The sequence below is a fragment of the Hemiscyllium ocellatum genome, chromosome 22, assembly GCF_020745735.1.
Source record: "Hemiscyllium ocellatum isolate sHemOce1 chromosome 22, sHemOce1.pat.X.cur, whole genome shotgun sequence".
NCBI lineage: Eukaryota > Metazoa > Chordata > Chondrichthyes > Orectolobiformes > Hemiscylliidae > Hemiscyllium > Hemiscyllium ocellatum.
The window spans coordinates 46388384-46409897 of NC_083422.1; the positions used below are offsets into that span (position 1 = coordinate 46388384).

Below are 21514 nucleotides of genomic sequence, written 5' to 3' on the forward strand. Positions count from 1 at the left end.
AGTGCTTTCTGTTTATGTTTCAGACCTTAAGCATTTGCAGTTTTGTCCCATACTAATCTGACTTTCATGTTTTGTTCTTTTTTAATAGGAAAAGATTGGACTTTGCAGCAACATTGTTACAAGTGCTTTATATGTGAAAAAAAACTAGCACTCATTAAGTGAGGAGTTTGGAAATTCTTACAATATTTTATCGAGCTGTCGTTTTACTCAGAGGATTTCATTCTTTCCTGAATCTGTGGACATCTGTCAATTTCTGTGACTCTTATTACCTGATATTTTTCTCTCGTGTTTTGTACATGAGAAAAGATCGATTTACACAGTGTGAAATTGAAGAAATGAAAGTCTTTAAAGCTAACAATTGATGAACTCTACAAGCTGCCGTTTTAAAAAAAAGCCCACGTGGCTATGACTGCAACTCCGTTCTCGATTTCATCAGCTGCTGACTGGGCAGTGGGCGGACTCAGAAATCACTTCCACTTGATACACAGGAAGCACAGTCTGATAGGCTGCTCACACCCGGAGGTGTCACTTTGTATCTATTTCACGGAATGTCTGTTCAGCATTCATCTAAAAAAACACTTTATCAAACAGCTGGAGTGAAGTTCAGTGTAAGAACATTGTGAGCTGGATTCTGTTCACTTAAGTCACATCGCCATTGGAGAAAAGCTCTGGTAAGTGATGTAAAATTGCTTTTAAACATGTTGATATCAATCAATTAAAAGCCTTTATAATTTATGGTAACTCTTATGTATTTTAGGTGAAGGAAAAGAGCACAGGTTCACCCTTAAAACTCAATAAATGTTCGTGTGAAACAATATTCTTTAAAGTTACAACTGTATAATATTTAAAACACTGTACACATTGCCAAATGAGGAATGTTGATTGGCCTGTTTGATGTCCTCACTACTAAACATTAATCGTACTGTCTCACCAACATGGCAATTAGTTGATTGTTAAGTAAGATGAGATAATAACCCTTCATCTATCTGATTATTACACCTTTCTAAAATTTACCTCTGAGCGTGTGACTTTTCAACATGATGTAACTGAAAGTATTATTTAGGTTTACTTTCTTAATCTTATTGCATGTCTCATACTCCTAAAGTGATGTCTTTGAGACATTTGAAATTTTGTCTGTCATTATATCTCCCTCTCCACACTTAGTAAGCAGGAGCTGGTTCAATTGTTTACAAATTCACCTTAAATACTCTGTCTTTGATTTACCACAACTATTTGCAGATAAATTATTGTCATTAGAAATATTAAAATTGAGCATTTTAGTTTGTTTAATGCATTTACTGTAATTGTACTATATGGAACACTTCACTGTTGAATATTTGTGTTTATGCACTGTTCTTATTGTATTGTAGATATTGAAGTTGGTGCCCACTCCTCCTCATGATGTGGAAAACTAGTTTGATCCACCGCTTCAACTCTGGCCTGCCTGAAATAGGCTCTCAGGCAACTAAATGTAAGCATTTAGTAGTTTAAAAGTTTTTTATGTTTTTGGACCTGATACTTGGAAAATGCAATTTGACTTGGTGCTCAGTAGGATCCAGATTGAGTAGTATTAGAATTTTTAAACATTTTTAGGGTTGTGGGCACTGCTGTCTAGGTTATACCTATTTGCATAGAAGAAGGTGGTTTTGAACTGCTGCAGTCCATTTGGGATAGGTATTGTTTGGAAAGTGCTACATGAGGAAACTGGGTAAATGTCTGCAATGCATCTTGTAGACCTTGTTTTAGGGAGATTACTTACTTTGAGTTATTCATCAAAGTGAATGTGAAGCCTGATCCTATTTGTGATGCTTGGCTGTACAAAATAAGTCAATGCAACCATATAGAAATATTAATTAAAAACCTGGTGAATGGATTTATAACTAACAACATGCCAATATTTCTTCATAGGAACATGAGCAGGCCATTTCGCCTGTTGAGCGACTCAGCCGTTCAAGGAGATCATAGTGTTATAGAGTTGTACAGCATGGAAACAGACCCTTCGGTCCAACTTGTCCATGCCAGCCAGATATGCTAAATTCATTTAGTTCCATTTGCCAGCACTTGACTCATAAACTCTTTCTATTCATATAACTATCAATACCTTTTTAACTGTTTGGAATTGTATCAGCCTCCTCCACTTCCTCTGGCAGCTCTTTCCATTTATGCACCATCGTCTATTGCAAAAATTGCCCCTTGGGTCCCTTTTAAACTTTTTCCCCCTCATGCTAGACCTCTGCCCTCTAGTTCTGGACCCCAGGAAAAAGACCTTGCCTATTTTCCCTATCCATGCTCCTCATGACTTTATAAACCTCTAAGGTCACCCCTCAACCTCCAATGCTCCAGGGAAAACAGTGCCAGCCTGTTCAGCCTTTCCCGATAGCTCACATCTTCCCACTCTGGCAATATCCTTGTAAATCTTTTCTGAACCCTTTTCACAACATCTTCCTATAGGAGGGAGACCAGAATCATGCATACTATTCCAAAAGTGGCCCAACCAATGTCCTGTACAGCTGCAACATGACCCCCAACTCCTATACTGAATGCACTGACCAATAAAGGAAAGCATATCAAACACCTTCACTATCTTATTTACCTGCAGTTTCACTTTCAAGGAACTATGAACCTGCACTCCAAGGCCTGTTTGTTCAACAACACTCCCAGGATCTTACCATTGAGTATATGTAAGTCCTACCTTGATTTGTCTTTCAAAGATGCAACACCTTGCATTTATCTAAATTAAACGCCACCTGATCAAGATCCGTTTTACTGAGGTAACCTTCTTCATTGTCCACTGCACCTCCAATTTTGGGTCATCTGCCAACTTACTAACTGTATATCCTATGTTCACATCTAAATCATTTATATAAATGATGAAAAGCAGTAAATCCAGCACTCATCCTTGTGGCACACCACTGATCACAGGGCTCGAGGTTGAATTGTTTATCTTCTATCCAAAAGTGCAGGAAAATGGCATTCTCATATCCCTTGTTGTCTTTTAATATTTAGAAATCTATCAATGTTCAAAAAAAACATACTAAGTGACTGAGCTTCCACAGCCCTGTGGAGTAGAGAGAAAATCTGCGTGAATTGATTGCTGATCATCTCCCCATGCCTCCCACAGCTCCCCGGTCAAGTGTTTTCCCTTTTTTTTGAAGTCTGAAAAGAACTTTGCATCTTTCAGAAAGGTCACAATAAGATCAGGCAATTGTTAAATCTAATCTAGCTGATGGGTGAAAGTCATCTTAAAATGCCCACAGGGTTAAAAACAATGACTGCAGATGCTAGAAACCAGATTTTGGATTAGTGGTGCTGGGAGAGCACAGCAGTTCAGGCAGCATCCGAGGAGCAGCAAAATCGACGTTTCGGGCAAAAGCCCTTCATCAGGAATAAAGGCAGAGAGCCTGAAGCGTGGAGAGATAAGCTAGAGGAGGGTGGGGGTGGGGAGAAAGTATCATGGAGTACAATAGGTGAGTGGGGGAGGGGATGAAGGTGATAGGTCAGGGAGGAGAGTTGAGTGGATAGGTGGAAAAGAAGGTAGGCAGGTAGAACAGGTCATGGGGACATTGATGAGGTGGAAGTTTGGAACTAGGGTGAGGTGGGAAAGGGGAAATGAGAAAACTGTTGAAGTCCACATTGATGCCCTGGGGTTGAAGTGTTCTGAGGTGGAAGATGAGGCGGTCTTCCTCCAGGCGTCAGGTGGTGAGGGAGCGGCGGTGAAGGAGGCCCAGGACCTCCATGTCCTCGGCAGAGTGGGAGGGGGAGTTGAAGTGTTGGGCCACAGGGCAGTGTGGTTGATTGGTGTGGGTGTCCCAGAGATGCCTCCTAGCAGAGCGCTTTAGGGAACGTCCAGTCTCCCCAATGTAGAAGAGCAATGGATGCAATAAATGATATTAGTGGATGTGCAGGTAAAACTTTGGATGTGGAAGGCTCCTTTAGGGCCTTGGATGGAGGTGAGGGAGGAGGTGTGGATGCAGGTTTTGCAGTTCCTGCAGTGGCAGGGGAAGGTGCCAGGATGGGAGGGTGGGTTGTAGGGGGGCGTGGAACTGATCAGGTAGTCACGGAGGGAATGGTCTTTGCGGAAGGAGGAAAGGGGTGGGGAAGGAAATATATCCCTGGTGGTGGGGTCTTTTTGGAGGTGGCTGAAATGTCGGCGGATGATTTGGTTTATGCGAAGGGTGGAAGGTGAGCACCAGGAGTGTTCCATCCTTGTTGCGGTTGGAGGGGTGGGGTCTGAGGGTGGAGGTGCGGGATGTGGACGAGATGCGTTGGAGGACGTTTGGATGGCATTTTTGCAAGAGGTGGGGTGGGAAGAGGTGTAATCATGGTAGCTGTGGGAGTTGGTGGGTTTCTAAAATAAAAATGTCAGTGTCAAGTCAGTCGTCATTAATGGAGATGGAGAGGTCGATTCTAAGGTCAGGGTGAAATGTGTTGGTGAAGTTGATGAATCGCTCAACCTCCTCGCGGGAGCATGAGGTGGTGCCAACGCAATCATCAATGTAGCGGAGGAAGAGGTGGGGAATGGTGCTAGTGTAATTACAGAAGATCGACTGTTCTATGTAGCCAACAAAGAGACAGGCATAGCTGGGGCCCATACATGTGCCCATGGCTACCCCTTTGGTCAAATGCCCGCAGACAGTCTGCATTCAAGAGAATAAGGTGTCATTTATTTTCTTCAGAAATTGAAATAACTACTGTGTTTCCAGAACTACTTGTTTTTATTTGTATGAAACCTCCCTCTCTCTCCACCTCAGGGTCTTAAATAAATACATTTTAAAAAATGTTTCAGGGGCCACTTCCTGAGCCATGAAATGCCCAAGTCCTAGGATACTAACCCCTTTTTAACATTTTTGTAAACCTGACAGATGGTTATTATTTTGAATCCAGCTCCGAAAAGAAGCATTTTCAGACCATTTTTGAAACTGATCTCTGCTGTTCAGTAGCCACAGTACTCCACATATATTGTGTTTCAAGTTTTGTGTTTGTGGATAAGTGAGTGGGAGGCAGTGATGTATACTCAAACTCATCATCTGCAGTAATCTGTGTCCCTGTTTTCAGTTTTTTTTTAACCTGTACTACAACTTCATTCTGAGTTGAAGCACATAATGCATTAATTAATAGTTTTCTAAGCTGCTGATTAATAAAATTTAGTGAGTTTTGCAAAGATTTGTGGCTCAGGTTGAGGTTCTGGATGTATGTTTGCTTGCTGAGCTGAAAGGTTCATTTTTGAGCATTTTGTCACCAGACTATGGCCTGCTTTCTGTCTGTGTTTAGTTTTCTAAACCTATGAATAGAAAGTGGGCCATGTCACCAGTGCTTCATCCGGAGACTCACTGATGCCGTTACTAGTCTGGTGATGAAATGTCTGAAAACAAACCTTCCAGTTCAGTAAGCAAACCTACATCCAGACAAATAAAATGTTCTCAAACAAGGAAATAAAACTATAAAAACAGAAACTTCTACAAATATACAATAAGTTTCTGAAAAGGGAAAAATTTGTGATGGTTCCAGTTGAGTAATTTATTTGATACTCTGAAGGCCAAATGAGGCCTAGATAAAAAGTTTTTGGTTTCCTTTCTCTTTTTTTTAGTTATTAAAATTCATTTCCAATAGTAGTTCTAATGTTATAGCAATAGGAGTTAGCCGTAACCTTCATTTCACAAATATTCATTCTTCAAAGTTTCTTTTGGTTTTGTTTCTGCATAACCTGGAAATAGTAATGATTTGCATTTTGTCTCTCTTTTCTGAAGGTTGGCCAGTTTCTAGACCAGCATCCATTAAACAACTTGCTCGGCACTGGAGCAACGTTCCCTTTCTCACTGTTCCCCCAAGGCGCACTCCAGGGAAACCATTTGCCCACCGGAGTGAACTGAAACAAGCCAAGCGCATCGTGGTAAAGCTCGGTAGCGCAGTGGTGACACGAGGTGATGAGTGCGGCCTTGCTCTTGGTCGGCTTGCTTCCATTGTTGAGCAGGTGAGATCACTGTAATAGGACCAACGAATTCTGTTTAATGTATGAATGTTCTGTAAGAGAACTCTAACTTTCAAAACACTTAAAAAGAAGCTTTTGCTGCTGGTTCCAAGGTTAGGCAACGCTTATGTAGACAACTGAAGGTATGGGAATTGGTAACAGATGCTGCAGAATAACATCTTAGAGGGTAGACTTGACCCCTCTTTTTTTTTTTAAATTAAGACTCTTCCTAAAACCTACTCTTTGGAAGCCATTTTGGAATTGTTGCTGGGCTACTAATCCAGAGACCCAGAAAGTGTTCTGGAGTCCTGGGTTTGAATGCTACCACAGCAGTTGGTAGAGTTTGAATTCAATAAAAATGCTGAATTCTAGTCTAATGATAATCGTGAAACTGTTGTGGAACATAGTAAACCAGATGGCTTTTTACAAACTTCCTTTAGGGAAGGAAGTTACTTGTCCTTTGTCTGGCCTATACTGATATGTTTGTTTTTTTTTTAGTTGTCTTCTGATGACCAGCAAGTTACTAAGTTGTATCAACTACTAGAAAGCTTCAAAAAAGTGAATGAAATCATACGTGCAAACTGGCATTGCCTAAAGCACTGGAAATTTAAATGGCAAACACACAGCCCTATTGATTTTGGATGTAGGTTTGTTCTCTGAGCTGGAAGGTTAGTTTCCAGACATTTCGTTACCCTACTAGGTATCATCTTCAGTGAGTAAAAAATGAGGTCTGCAGATGCTGGAGATCACAGCTGCAAATGTGTTGCTGGTCAAAGCACAGCAGGTTAGGCAGCATCTCAGGAATAGAGAATTCGACGTTTCGAGCATAAGCCCTTCATCAGGAATAAGAGAGAGAGAGCCAAGCCGGCTAAGATAAAAGGTAGGGAGGAGGGACTAGGGGGAGGGGCGATGGAGGTGGGATAGGTGGAAGGACACCTGTCCACCCCTCTCACCCACTCCAACCTCTCACCCTCAGAACGTGCAGCCCTCCACTCCCTCCGCTCCAATCCCAACCTCACCATCAAACCCGCAGACAAGGGAGGCGCGGTGGTAGTTTGGCGCACTGACCTGTACACCGCTGAAGCCAAACGCCAGCTCGCGGACGCCTCCTCTTATCGCCCCCTTGACCACGACCCCACCTCCCACCACCAAACCATCATCTCCCAGACCATCCAGGACCTCATCACCTCAGGGGATCTCCCATCCACCGCCTCCAACCTCATAGTCCCACAACCCCGCACCGCCCGTTTCTACCTCCTGCCCAAAATCCACAAACCTGCCTGCCCCGGCCGACCCATTGTCTCAGCCTGCTCCTGCCCCACCGAACTCATCTCCCAATACCTCGACACGGTCCTGTCCCCTTTAGTCCAAGAACTCCCCACCTACGTTCGGGACACCACCCACGCCCTCCACCTCCTCCAGGATTTTCGCTTCCCCGGTCCCCAACGCCTTATTTTCACTATGGACATCCAGTCCCTGTACACCTCCATCCCCCATCACGAAGGACTCAAAGCCCTCCGCTTCTTCCTTTCCCGCCGCACTAACCAGTACCCTTCCACTGACACCCTCCTTCGACTGACTGAACTGGTCCTCACCCTGAATAACTTCTCTTTTCAATCCTCCCACTTCCTCCAAACTAAAGGAGTTGCCATGGGCACCCGCATGGGCCCCAGCTATGCCTGCCTCTTCGTAGGATATGTGGAACAGTCCATCTTCCGCAACTACACTGGCACCACCCCCCACCTTTTCCTCCGCTACATCGATGACTGTATCGGCGCTGCCTCGTGCTCCCACGAGGAGGTTGAACAGTTCATCAACTTTACTAACACCTTCCATCCCGACCTGAAATTCACCTGGACTGTCTCAGACTCCTCCCTCCCCTTCCTAGACCTTTCCATTTCTATCTCGGGCGACCGACTCAACACAGACATCTATTATAAACCGACTGACTCCCACAGCTACCTGGACTACACCTCCTCCCACCCTGCCCCCTGTAAAAACGCCATCCCATATTCCCAATTCCTTCGTCTCCGCCGCATCTGCTCCCAGGAGGACCAATTCCAACACCGCACAACCCAGATGGCCTCCTTCTTCAAGGACCGCAGATTCCCCCCAGACGTGATCGACGATGCCCTCCACCGCATCTCCTCCACTTCCCGCTCCTCCGCCCTTGAGCCCCGCTCCTCCAACCGCCACCAAGACAGAACCCCACTGGTTCTCACCTACCACCCCACCAACCTGCGCATACAACGTATTATCCGCCGCCATTTCCGCCACCTCCAAACGGACCCCACCACCAAGGATATATTTCCCTCCCCTCCCCTATCAGCGTTCCGCAAGGACCACTCCCTTCGTGACTCCCTTGTCAGATCCACACCCCCCACCAACCCAACCTCCACCCCCGGCACCTTCCCCTGCAACCGCAGGAAATGTAAAACTTGCGCCCACACCTCCACACTCACTTCCCTCCAAGGCCCCAAGGGATCCTTCCATATCCGCCACAAGTTCACCTGTACCTCCACACACATCATCTATTGCATCCGCTGCACCCGATGTGGCCTCCTCTATATTGGTGAGACAGGCCGCTTACTTGCGGAACGCTTCAGAGAACACCTCTGGGCCGCCCGAACCAACCAACCCAATCACCCCGTGGCTCAACACTTTAACTCCCCCTCCCACTCCACCGAGGACATGCAGGTCCTTGGACTCCTCCACCGGCAGAACACAACTACACGACGGCTGGAGGAGGAGCGCCTCATCTTCCGCCTGGGAACCCTCCAACCACAAGGTATGAATTCAGATTTCTCCAGCTTCCTCATTTCCCCTCCCCCCACCTTGTCTCAGTCGGTTCCCTCAACTCAGCACCGCCCTCCTAACCTGCAATCCTCTTCCTGACCTCTCCGCCCCCACCCCACTCCGGCCTATCACCCTCACCTTGACCTCCTTCCACCTATCCCACCTCCATCGCCCCTCCCCCTAGTCCCTCCTCCCTACCTTTTATCTTAGCCGGCTTGGCTCTCTCTCTCTTATTCCTGATGAAGGGCTTATGCTCGAAACGTCGAATTCTCTATTCCTGAGATGCTGCCTAACCTGCTGTGCTTTGACCATCATCTTCAGTGGGCCTCTGATGAAGCGATGTTGAAAGTTCCTGCTTTCTATTTTGGGTTTCTTTGGGGGTTGGAGACTTTACTTCCTGTGGTGAAGTCACTTACTGTCCCTTTTCTCAGGGGGTAGTAGATGGTGTCTAACTTGATGTGTTTATTTGATTAGAGTTCCAGTTGGAATGCCATGCTTCTAGGAATTCTCGTGTCTGCGTTTGGCTTGTCCTAGGATGGATGTGTTGTCCCAGTCCAAGTGGTGCCCTTCCTCATCTGTCTGTGAGGATATAAGTGAGAGAGGGTCATGTCTTTTTGTGGCTAGTTGGTGTTCATGTATCCTGGTGGCTGGTTTGCTGTCTATTTGTCCAATGTAGTGTTTGTTACAGTCCTTGCACGGTATTTTGTAAATGACATTACTTTTGCTTGTTATCTGTATAGGGTCTTTCAAGTTCATTAGCTGCTGTTTTAGTGTGTTGGGTTTGTGGGCTACTGTGATGCCAAGGGGTCTGAGAGTGTGGCAGTCATTTCTAAGATGTCATTGATGTAGGGGAGAGTGGCTAGGGTATCTGGGTGTGTTTTGTCTGCTTGTTTGGGTTTGTTGCTGAGAAATCAGTGGACTGTGTTCATTGGGTACCCATTCTTTTTGAATACATGGTAAAGGCAATTTTCCTCTGCCCTGCGTAGTTCCTCTGTGCTGCAATGTGTGTTGGCTTGTCGAAATAATGTTCGGATGCAGCGTCGTTTGTGGGTGTTGGGATGATTGCTTTTGTAGTTCAATATTTGGTCTGTATGTGTTGTTTTCCTGTAGACACTGGTTTGAATTTCCCCATTGGCTGTTTGCTCTTCTGTGACATCCAGGAATGGGAGTTTGTTGTTGTTTCCTTCCACTTTAATACTCTAACTGGCATAAAATTCACTAATGATGATCTTGAAGGTTTCCTCTAATTTGTTTCATTATTTCACACTGCAGCACAGAGGAATGACACAGAGCAGAGGAAAATCACCTTTACCATGTATTCAAAAATAATGGGTACCCAATGAATACAGTCTACTGATTTTATTTTTTTTCTCTCTCTCAGCAACAAACCACAAACAAGCAGACAAAACACGGCCAGAAGCCCTAGCCACTCTCCCTTGCATCAAAGACATCTTGGAAATGTCTGCCAGACTACTTGGACCCCTTGGCATTACGGGAGTCCACAAACCCATCAACACACTAAAACAGCAGCTAATGAACTTGAAAGACCCTATACAGACAACAAGCAAAAGTTTTATGTCACTTACAAAATACCATGCAAGGACTGTAACAAACACTACATTGGACAAACAGGCAGAAAACTTGGCCACCAGGATACATGAACACCAACTAGCCATGAAAAGACATGACCCCCTCTCACTAATATCCTCACAGACGGATGAGGAAAGACCCCACTTGGATTGGGACAACACATCCATCCTAGGACAAGCCAAACAAAGACACGCACGAGAATTCCTAGAAGCATAGAGTTCCGGTTGGAATGCCATCAACAAACACATTAAGTTAGACCCCATCTACTACCCCCTGAGAAGAGGAACAGTAAGTGACTTCATCACCGGAAATAACATCACCAGCCCAAAGAAACCCAAACATATAAATAGAAAGCAGGAATTTTTTAGCATTGCTTTGCCTGAGGCCCACTGATGATGTTACCTAGTAGGGTAACGAAATGTCTGGAAATGAACCTTCCAGTTCAGCGAGCAAACCTACATCCAAAATCTCAACCTGAGCTACAAATCTTCTCAAACCTCGCTACAGACCTATTGATTCTGCACAGTCCCCCTTACTAACATTTGTATCTAGTGCCAAAATTTTGAGAGCTGTCTCACGGCCTATTTAAAGCTAGCTGATTTTTTTTAAATGTTCATTCACAAAATGAGGGTGTCATGAGGCCAGCGTTTATTGCCCAGAGTGCAGTTCAGAGTCAACCACATAACTGCAGGTCTGGAGTCGCATGTAGGCCAGACCCTATTAGGATGGCAATTTTCTGAGCCAGATGGGGTTTTTTTCCAACAATCAGCAATGGATTCATAGTCCTCATGAGACTCTTAATTCCAGATATTTATTGAATTCAAATTCCACTATCTGCAAAGGCCGAGTTTGAAACCAGATCCTCCGAACATTATCTGGGTCTCTGGATTAACAACAGTGTAGTGACAATACCGCTAGGCCATTGCTTTTCTGGAGGTTCTGTCATACACTTGGAATCTTAGTTTACAATGTCCCAGACAACAACATCACCATCCCTGGGTATATCCTATGCAGCGGGCAGGCCAGACCTAGTAGAGGTGGTAGTTCTGTGGTATATAGTGTGGAGAATGTTGCTCTGGTGGGCTCAACATTGATTCCAGAACCCATCAAGTCTCATGGCATGAAGTCAAATGTGGACAAGGGAAGCTCTGAGGTGGTATGAATGATGAATGCACTTGGCACAATACCAAGAAATGGCTAGAGATGCTGGATACTACAGAGGCTATGGGCCCTGACAGCGTTCAAGCAATAATAATGAAGATGCATGCTCCAGAACTTGTGAATTCGAAGCCAAACTATTCCAGTAGTTTGTTTGTTTGTTTGTTTATTTATCATTTATTTATTGACATGTCTATTTGTTACAAAATACAGTGAAAGGTTGTGCAGGGTCATCACTCTAGGCGCCATCTTAAAACAGAAAAATAAACTAAAACAAATAGTTTTCAGCTTTACAGTCCTTCTAGTTAAGTGCTCCATCATGGGTCATGGACCTGGTGGCCAGCCATGAGTTGCCTTTGCTGTACTGCTGCTGCTGGAACAAGAGTTGCCAGTCTTTAGCATCATCTTGCTTCCGCTTCTGCCACTGCATCCTTGCTGGGCCTCGCCAATGCTGCGAGATATCATATCAATCCAAAACTGACTCCGCCACCATGAGTCTGCTTTCAGGCCCACTTTGCCAATGCACAGATGCCGCCATGTCTTGTACTTGGCCCAAATTTGCTTCCATTGCCAACTCCATAAATCTGCGCTAGATGCAGATGTCGCAGGAAACCCAAACATGCCTCCCCACCACAGATGTCAGTCAGTTCGGACAGCCTCGTCAATACAGAAATGCTGGGCTCACTTCAAGTCCGCGCTGGGCTCATTCGCCACCGATACCCTCACCGCAACCAAGCTCTTCAACAAGAGGTAAGTAAAAGAAAAGAGGAACAGATGAATTTCTGGCTCGGGAGCCCAACTCCATCGCTATCTTACTGGAAGCAGTTACATCTATAGTACGGCTACAACATTGGCATCCAACGAACAGTGTTGAAAATTGCCAAGTTTTGTCGCTTTCCGCACACTCAGAGCTCCACAACAGTGTGTGGTCATTGCTCCAACTTCCTGGCAATGGTTGATTTGGTTTATTTATTGTAGTCACATGTACCCAAGTGCAGTAAAAAGTTTTTTTTTTTTGTTTTGCCCCTACCCCCGTACAGGCGGATACAGGAAGCTTTTTACGGTGCTGGGCACAGCAGTTGCCGTACCAGGCTGTTATGCTTTCAATGATGCCTATGTAAAGGTTGCTGAGGGTCCCTCTGGACATACTGAATTTCCTAAGCCTCCTGAGGAAGATGTCTGTAAACTGTCAGAAGTTGGGTCCTTGCTTCATGGATTACTGTTTGAAAACTGTGCTCCAGCCAACAGTGCCAGAAAGATAGGCAGGCACTAATTTGTTTGGATAATCGGTTAATCGATCTTAATGTCTTTCCTCTGCGGCTCAGTTTTTTTTTAAAGTCTGCACCCCGTTCAGGAGACTGCAGCAACACACAGCACGCATGAGATTTTCCCCCCCAACACTGTCCAACACCGCCCTCTGCCCCCTCTCCAAGCCAGCTGGACTGGACATCAACAACAAGACTGCTACTGCCGTTGTGGGGTATGTCTCCAAATAGCGCACGCACACATACACACGGTCAGTCATTAGGAGACGGTGCCCTTTTGAATCACTGTAAACAAAAGACGTGATCACTGTTGGAAACACGTCTTTGTAATGTTTCTATCGGGACCACGAGAACTCCTTTTGGATAATCCAATATTCAGATAATCGAGGTTCCTCTGTAGTCTGTGCTAAGGTAAGGATGCAATTAGGGAAGACCATGAACAGTCTTCTGTGCTCTGCTAGTGCAGGTGCCATAATCTTCTCACTGCAGTCTCATACACTCGGGGCATTGTTCAGTTTAATCACTGCACAGCCCTGTCACATACGTTTGCCAACTTTGCCATCCCGTGCATGAAGGGCTCACACCAATCGATACTACAGACCTTCTAATACTCTTCGGCACTGTCTCCTTCTTACTTGCCACTAATGTCCTCTGTGTACTGTGCACACAGCTACTACAAGAGTCTGAGCACGGTGATTGATGTGCTGATGCCTTTTGCAGCATCACCTTTCAGTTCTGGAGGTTTCTCCTGTATGTGGACCTTTGTGGGATTCGTGCAGAAGAAAAATGCTGCTCACCACTGGCAAGTCTGTAAACTTTCAAGTGCTCACTCAATCCTTCTGTTTCTCTCACTATAGGATAAGTTGGTGCAAATGGAAAAGTAAGTGACACCCCCCCCCCCCCCCACCACCATGGTGCAGGGGTTCCTGATCTCTAAACCTTCACACATGGTCCAGCTAGTGGGTGAGGACCAAGTGTTGTCCTGCAAAGATGGAGAGATGGGTGTGGTAGAAGTAGTGAAGAACATTGTTCCTTGCTGTTCTCAGATATGCAACTACTCTCGTTGATTCTCAAGTTCACTAACTAAATCTGTCTTTGGCTATAAACAGTCAACACGTAGCAAAATGTAAGAGATTACAGGCTGACCATTCAGTGTGCATCAGCAGACTGTTCACATGCACTCTCCACCAGCACAGAAATTGCCACTCTATCTAGGTTAGACTCTGGGACATGATCTGGTGCGTACATCACTGACATGTCTGCACTCAATGATGTAAGAAGCTCCCAATACTCAGAGCTGCCCGTGCCCAGGCACCTGCTTACCTTCTTTCCACATCCTTGTGAAAGATGTACCTCTGTACTCCACTGTAAGTGACATGGTCAAAATGTCAACTCAGGCAGGGATGCCAAAAGCCCTTACTACTAGACTGTGATGAAAAAATGGAAGAGTCCGTCCATCTCCTGTCTACTGTGATGGTTATGGTATGTGAGCTCTTGGCTGCCTCCGTGGAAAGGGTCGCTATCATCTTAAAGGCCCAGCTGCAATAGAACATATTAGTGAATGGGCTTGAATCTTTACTCCTCTCACTCGTCATGGGAGCTCAACATCACTGGCAAGGCAAGAAAAGAATGCAGCTCCTTGACTTCACTCCAGCTGACCCTTTCTTCTGAAGGGAATGGCTGGTGTTGCCAAGTAGCGGAGTAACAAAAATGCCTTCAGGCGACTTCAAAAGTGCCCTCCCCATCCACCTCCCCTGTGCCACTGACCTCATTGGCTGTAGCAGTTCAGACTGAAGGAGGCTTTCCCTGCATCTATGCAGAAGACTTTCACCAGAACTACAAAGGATGCCTGTTAGCAGTGAAAACTTTATCAGGCCATCCCAGCACTGGATGTCAGCCCTCACTTAGAGGTAGTGACAGGCAAAGGAGGAAGAAATCCTTTTGAGGGCACTGCATTGGTACTTCCTTTTAATGTATAAAAACTTTATGCATGTAAATATATATTTACCTTTACTGTTCTAAGGTTTACTGTTGTCTGAAGCGAAAGCAATGCAGCATCCTTTCCTATTACAAGATGTCGCCATTCTCTTGGACAATCTTTGAATGTTTCACTGTAGCAACAGTGTTTATGAATGTATGAACTAGGAGCAGATATAAGCTGTGTAGCCCCTTGAGCCTGATCTACTATTCAATAAGGTCACGTTGATCTGTTTGTGTTTCAAATTCCACATTCCCATCTACTGTCTAACCTTAGATTCCGTTCCCACACAAGAATCTATCTATCTCTTCCTTTAACAATAGTTAGACTCTGCCTTTGCCTCTTCTGAAAAATCTCTCAACATCTGAGGAAACAATTTTCCTTATCTCTGTCTTTAAAAAGGACAACACCTAATTTTAAAACCAGGCCAATGGTTCTGCACACCCCCACCCATTGTCCTCCTTGTCAAGACCATTTAGAATTTACAAGCTTTGATTATAGCACCCCTGTCTTAGGGCTCACTGGGTTGGCACACTGCAAATCAAACTATTCCCAGACTCCTGTAAAAAGTATACCTTTATAAAGTTCTCCAATGTACCTGTCCTTTAGACGCAGATTGGCAGACCACATGGACCAGGTTTCTCTGCTTAACATGTAACTAGAATTTATAATATACAATACCAGTTTTAAAAATAAAGAACTACTAACCTAAACTCTTAATGGTCACAATACTATTTTACATACCTATGCAGACACTCAAAAAATGGGTATTATAGGTGGAGAGAAAAGACTGGAAAGGCACTTTGGTAGTCCCTGTCTACAAAGTTTGCTCAGATGATCCTTTTGCCTGATTAGACTTGCTGATCCTTTAATCTTCCTTCCTCAGTACTTTTACTTGCACAGAATGACTGGTTCACACTTACGAAGTTTCTGACTTATTGGTTAAGAATTCACAACAACTGACAAGGGAAATAAACTGCCTTTCTTCAGGCTTGAGTTGTTTTTTTTAACTCCAGAGAAAAAGGATGCTGCAAATAGGATTAAATTAATTCAGGGTATCGGGTCAGCATAGAGAAAAGGGTCAATTTGCGTGCTGTACAACTGACAGTTCCTTCCTTTTAAAAAGTCCAATGGTTTCTATCCAAACATTGACACCTACAAGCTGTTCAGCAAAAGGGAAGCCAATCACAAATTTGTTGGCAGGCTGAAACCTTCACAGCTTGAACACTGAAAAGGACTTACAATGAATGTTGGCAAAAGTGAGGACTGCAGCTGCTGGAAACCACTGTCTAGATTAGAGTGGTGCTGGAAAAGCACAGCAGGTCGGGCAGCGTCTGAGGAGCCAGAAAATTGACATTTTGGGCAAAAGCCCTTCATCAGGATTGGTAAATCGCACCTTTCAGAGATCTTGGTCGAGTGGGTAATACAGAAGTATTAGCGTTTTTATACCTCCTTGAGAATGTGTCATCATTGAGTTGGTGGCATGTGGGATTCTAACATTTTACAAGACTGTAGGAATAGGGGCAACTGGCCCCAGCTATGCCTATCTCTACGTTGGCTACGTAGAACGGTTGATCTTCCGCAATTACACCGGCACCATTCCCCAACTCTTTCTCCGCTACATTGATGACTGCATTGGCGCCACCTCGTGCTCCTGCGAGGCGGTTGAGCAATTCATCAACTTCACCAACACATTCCACCCTGACCTTAAATTTCTGGACCATCTCTGACACTTCCCTCCCCTTCCTGGACCTCTCCATCTCCATTAATGACAACCGACTTGACACTGACAGTTTTTACAAACCCACCGACTCCCACAGCTACCTGGATTACACCTCTTCCCACCCTATCTCATGCAAAAATGTCATCCCGTATTCCAAATTCCTCCGCCTCCGCCGTATCTGCTCCAAGGAGGACCAGTTCCACCATAGAACACACCAGATGGCCTCCTTCTTTAGAGACCGCAATTTCCCTTCCCACGTGGTTAAAGATGCCCTCCAACGCATCTCGTCCACATCCCGCACCTCCACCCTCAGACCCCACCCCTCCAACCGTAACAAGGACAGAACGCCCCGGTGCTCACCTTCCACCCTACCAACCTTCGCATAACCCAAATCATCCGCCAACATTTCCGCCACCTCCAAAAAGACCCCACCAACAGGGATATATTTGCCTCCCCACCCCTTTCCGCCTTCCGCAAAGACCATTCCCTCCGTGACTACCTGGTCAGGTCCACGCCCCCCAACAACCCACCCTCCCATCCCGGTACTTTCCCCTGCCACAACAAGAACTGTAAAACCTGTGCTCAGACCTCCTCCCTCACCTCTATCCAAGGTCCTAAAGGAGCCTTCCACATCCATCAAAGTTTTACCTGCACATCCACTAATATCATTTATTGTATCCGTCGCTCCCGATGCGCTCCCCTCTACATTGGGGAGACTGGGTGCCTCCTAGCAGAGCGCTTTAGGGAACATCTCCGGGACACCTGCACCAATCAACCACACCGCCCCGTGGCCCAACATTTCAATTCCCCCTCCCACTCTGCCGAGGACATGGAGATCCTGGGCCTCCTTCACCGCCACTCCCTCACCTCCAGACGCTTGGAGGAAGAACGCTTCATCTTCCACCTCAGAACACTTCAAACCCAGGGCATCAATTTGGACTTCAACAGCTTCCTCATTTCCCCTTCCCCACCCCCCCCACCTCACCCGAGTTCCAAACTTCCAGCTCTGCTCTGTCCCCATGACTTGTCCGACCTACCTAGTTCCTTTTCCACCTGTCCGCTCCACCCTCTCCTCCCTGACCTATCACCTTCATCCCCTCCCTCACTCACCCATTGTACTCTATGCTACTTTCTCCCCACCCCCACCCTCCTCTAGCTTATCTCTCCACTCTTCAGGCTCACTGCCTTTATTCCTGATGAAGGGCTTTTGCCCAAAACGTCGATTTCCCTGCTCGTTGGATGCTGCCTGAGCTGCTGTGCTCTTCCAGCACCACTGATCTAGAATCTGGTTTCCAGCATCTGCAGTCATTGTTTTTACCTCCCTGAGTATGATTAATGACAACATGCAAAATGTTTCAATTAACAGAATGAGCTATTCAACCTACTTGTCTGCAACAGCTCTGAGCAGTTTAACTTAGTACCTAATTCTTGCTTTTTTCATAGAACATAGAAAAATACAGTGCAGTACAGGCCCTTCGGCCCCCGATGTTGCGCCGTTCCAAGCCCCCCAACCTACTCTAGCCCACTATCCTCCATATGCCTATCCAATGCCCGTTTAAATGCCCATAAAGAGGGAGAGTCCACCACTGCTACTGGCAGGGCATTCCATGAACTCATGACTCGCTGAGTAAAGAATCTACCCTAACATCTGTCCTATACCTACCACCCCTTAATTTAAAGCTCTGCCCCCTCGTAATATCTGACTCCATACGTGGTGAAAGGTTCTCATGGTCAACTCTATCTAAACCCCTAATCATCTTGTACACCTCTATCAAGTCACCCCTAAACCTTCTTTTCACCAATGGAAACAGCCCCAAGTGCTTCAGCCTTTCCTCATACGATCTTCCTACCATACCAGGCAACATCCTGGTAAACTTTCTCTGCACCCGTTTCAGTGCCTCCACATCCTTCCTATAGTATGGCGACCAAAACTGCACACAATACTCCAGATGCGGCCGCACCAGAGTTTTATACAACTGCAACATGACCTCAGGACTCCGGAACTCAATTCCTCACCAATAAAAGCCAGTACGCCATACGTCGCCTTCACAGCAGTATTTACCTGGGTGGCAACTTTCAGAGATCTGTGTACATGGACACCAAGATCCCTCTGCTCATCCACACTACCAAGTATCCGACCATTAGCCCAGTACACCATCTTCTTGTTACTCTTACCAAAGTGAATCACTTCACACTTAGCTACATTGAACTCCATTTGCCACCTTTCTGCCCAGCTCTGCAGCTTATCTATATCCCGCTGTAACCTGCCACATCCTCCTTCGCTGTCCACAACTCCACCGACTTTCGTATCATCCACAAACTTGCTCACCCAACCTTCTAGCCCCTCCTCCAGGTCATTAATAAAAATGACAAACAGCAATGGTCCCAAAAAGATCCTTGCGGAACACCGTTCATAACTGCACTCCAAGATGAACCTTTACCATCAACTACTACCCTCTGTCTTCTTCCAGCCAGCCAATTCCTAATCCAAACCTCCAACTCACCCTCAATGCCATACCTCCGTATTTTTTGCAGTAGCCTACCATGGGGAACCTTATCAAACGCCTTACTAAAATCCTTATACACCACATCTACCGCTTTACCCTCATCCACCTCCTTAGTCACCTTCTCAAAGAATTCAATAAGGTTTGTGAGGCACAACCTGTCCTTCACAAAACCATGCTGACTATCCTTGATCACATTATTCCTAGCCAGATGTTCATAAATCCTATCCCTTATAATTCTCTCTAAGACTTTGCCCACAACAGAAGTGAGACTCACCGGCCTATAGTTACTAGGGTTATCCCTACTCCCCTTTTGAACAAGGGAACCACATTTGCTATCCTCCAGTCTTCTGGCACTACTCCTGTATACAACGAGGACATAAAAATCAAGCCCAATGGCTCTACAATCTCCTCCCTTGCTTCCCAGAGAATCCTAGGATAAATGCCATCAGGCCCAGGGGACTTATCTATTTTCACTCTTTCCAGAATTTCCAACACCTCTTCCCTACATACCTCAAAGCCATCCATTCTAATTAATTGTGACTCAATATTCACATCGGCAACAATGTCCTGTACCTGAGTGAATATTGACGAAAAGTATTCATTCAGTGTCTCCCCAATTTCTTCAGCCTCCACACGCAACTTCCCACTACTATCCTTGACTGGACCTATTCCTTCCCTAGTCATTCTTTTATTCCTGACATACCTATAGAAAGCTTTTGGGTTTTCCCTAATCCTACCAACCGAGGACTTTTCATGTCCCCTCCTTGCTACTCTTAGCTGTCTCTTTAGATCCTTCCTGGCTACCTTATAACTCTCCATCGCCCCAATTGCACCTTCACATCTTTACATAGGCCGCCCTCTTCCCTTTAACAAGGGATTCCAATTCCTGATTAAACCACGGCTCCCTCACACGACCCATTCCTCCCTGCCTGACAGGTACATACTTATCAAGGACACTCCATAGTTGCTCCTTGAATAAGCTCCACATATCGATTGCACCCTTCCCTTGAAGCCTACATTTCCAAGCCTACATCCGAAGTCATGCCTCACCGCATCATAATTTCTATGCCCCCAGCTATAATTCTTGCCCTGCAGTGCACACTTATCCCTCTCCATCACTAGAGTAAAAGTCACCGAATTGTGGTCACTGTCCCCAAAGTGCTCGCCTACCTCCAATTCTAACACCTGGCCTGGTTCGTTACCCAGAACCAAATCCAGTATGGCCTCATCTCTTGTTGGCCTGTCTACATATTGTGTCAGGAAACCCTCCTGCACACATTGGACAAACACTGACCCATCTAACGTACTCGAGCTATAGCTTTCCCAGTCAATATCTGGGAAGTTAAAGTCCCCCATAACAACCGCCCTATTACTTTCACTCTTCTCCTGAATCATCCTCGCAATCCTTTCTTCTACATCTCTAGGACTATTAAGAGGCCTGTAGAAAACTCCTAACAGGGTGACTTCACCTTTCCTATTTCTAAGCTCAGCCCAAACAACCTCAGCTGGCGAGTCTTCATCCATCGTCCTTTCCACCGCTGTAATACTATCTTTGACAAGCAATGCCACACCTCCCCCTCTTTTACCCCCACCTCTGACCCTACTAAAACATTTAAACCCTGGAACCTGCAACAGCCAATCCTGTCCCTGTTCTACCCATGTCTCCGTAATAGCCACAACATCGAAATCCCAGGTACCAACCCACGCTGCAAGTTCACCTTATTTCGTATACTTCTCGCTTTGAAGTATACACACTTCAAGCCACCTTCCTGTTTACAGGCACCCAAATTCGAGATTGCTGCCATGTTCCTAACCTCCCTACACTCCAGGTCCTGCACCCTAAAGCTACAGTCTAGGTTCCCGTGGCCCTGCAGAGTTAGTTTTAAACCCCCCGCAAAGAGCACTAGCAAACCTCCCCCCAAGGATACTGGTGCCCCTCAGGGTCAGGTGTAGACCATCCTGTTTACAGAGGTCCCACCTTCCCCAGAAAGAACCCCAGTTATCCAGAAACCGGAATCCCTCCCTCCTGCACCATCCCTGTAGCCACGCATTTAACTGCTCTCTCTCTCCCTATTCCTCGACTCTCTATCACGTGGCATGGGTAACAAACCAGAGACAACAACTCTGTTTGTTCTAACTCTGAGCTTCCAACCTAGCTCCCTGAAAGCCTGCCTAACATCCTCATCCCTCTTCCTACCTATGTTGTCGGTGCCAATGTGGATCACGACATCGGGCTGCTCCCCCTCCCCCTTAAGGACCCGGAAAACACGATCAGAGACATCACGTACCCTTGCACCTGGGAGGCAACATACCAAACGTAAGTCTCTCTCACCCCCACGAAACCGCCTATCTGTGCCCCGAAATATTGAGTCTCCAATAACTATTGCTCTGCCCTTCTCCACCCTTCCATTCTGAGCAATGGGGATAGGCTCCATGCCAGAGGCCTGAACCCCATTGCTTACCCCTGGTAAGTCGTCCCCCCCACAAGTATCCAAAACAGTATGCTTGTCCTTTAGGGGAACGCCCGCA

General features: G+C 45.8%; 1 protein-coding gene across 3 annotated transcripts in view; it reads left to right on the forward strand.

Moving 5' to 3' along the window:
• Positions 1-529: 529 nt before the first annotated feature.
• The window catches only part of aldh18a1 (aldehyde dehydrogenase 18 family, member A1), a 57100-nt gene continuing 36115 nt past the window's right edge, over positions 530-21514 (forward strand). For all 3 annotated transcript variants that reach the window (XR_009645866.1, XM_060842147.1, XM_060842148.1), the window contains exons 1-3: positions 530-671; positions 1371-1471; positions 5748-5971. Coding sequence is in view for 2 of the 3 variants with exons in the window: in XM_060842147.1 (XP_060698130.1) it covers positions 1399-1471; positions 5748-5971 (297 nt within the window). In the remaining variant the exon portion in view is untranslated. The remainder of the gene's footprint in view (positions 672-1370; positions 1472-5747; positions 5972-21514) is intronic.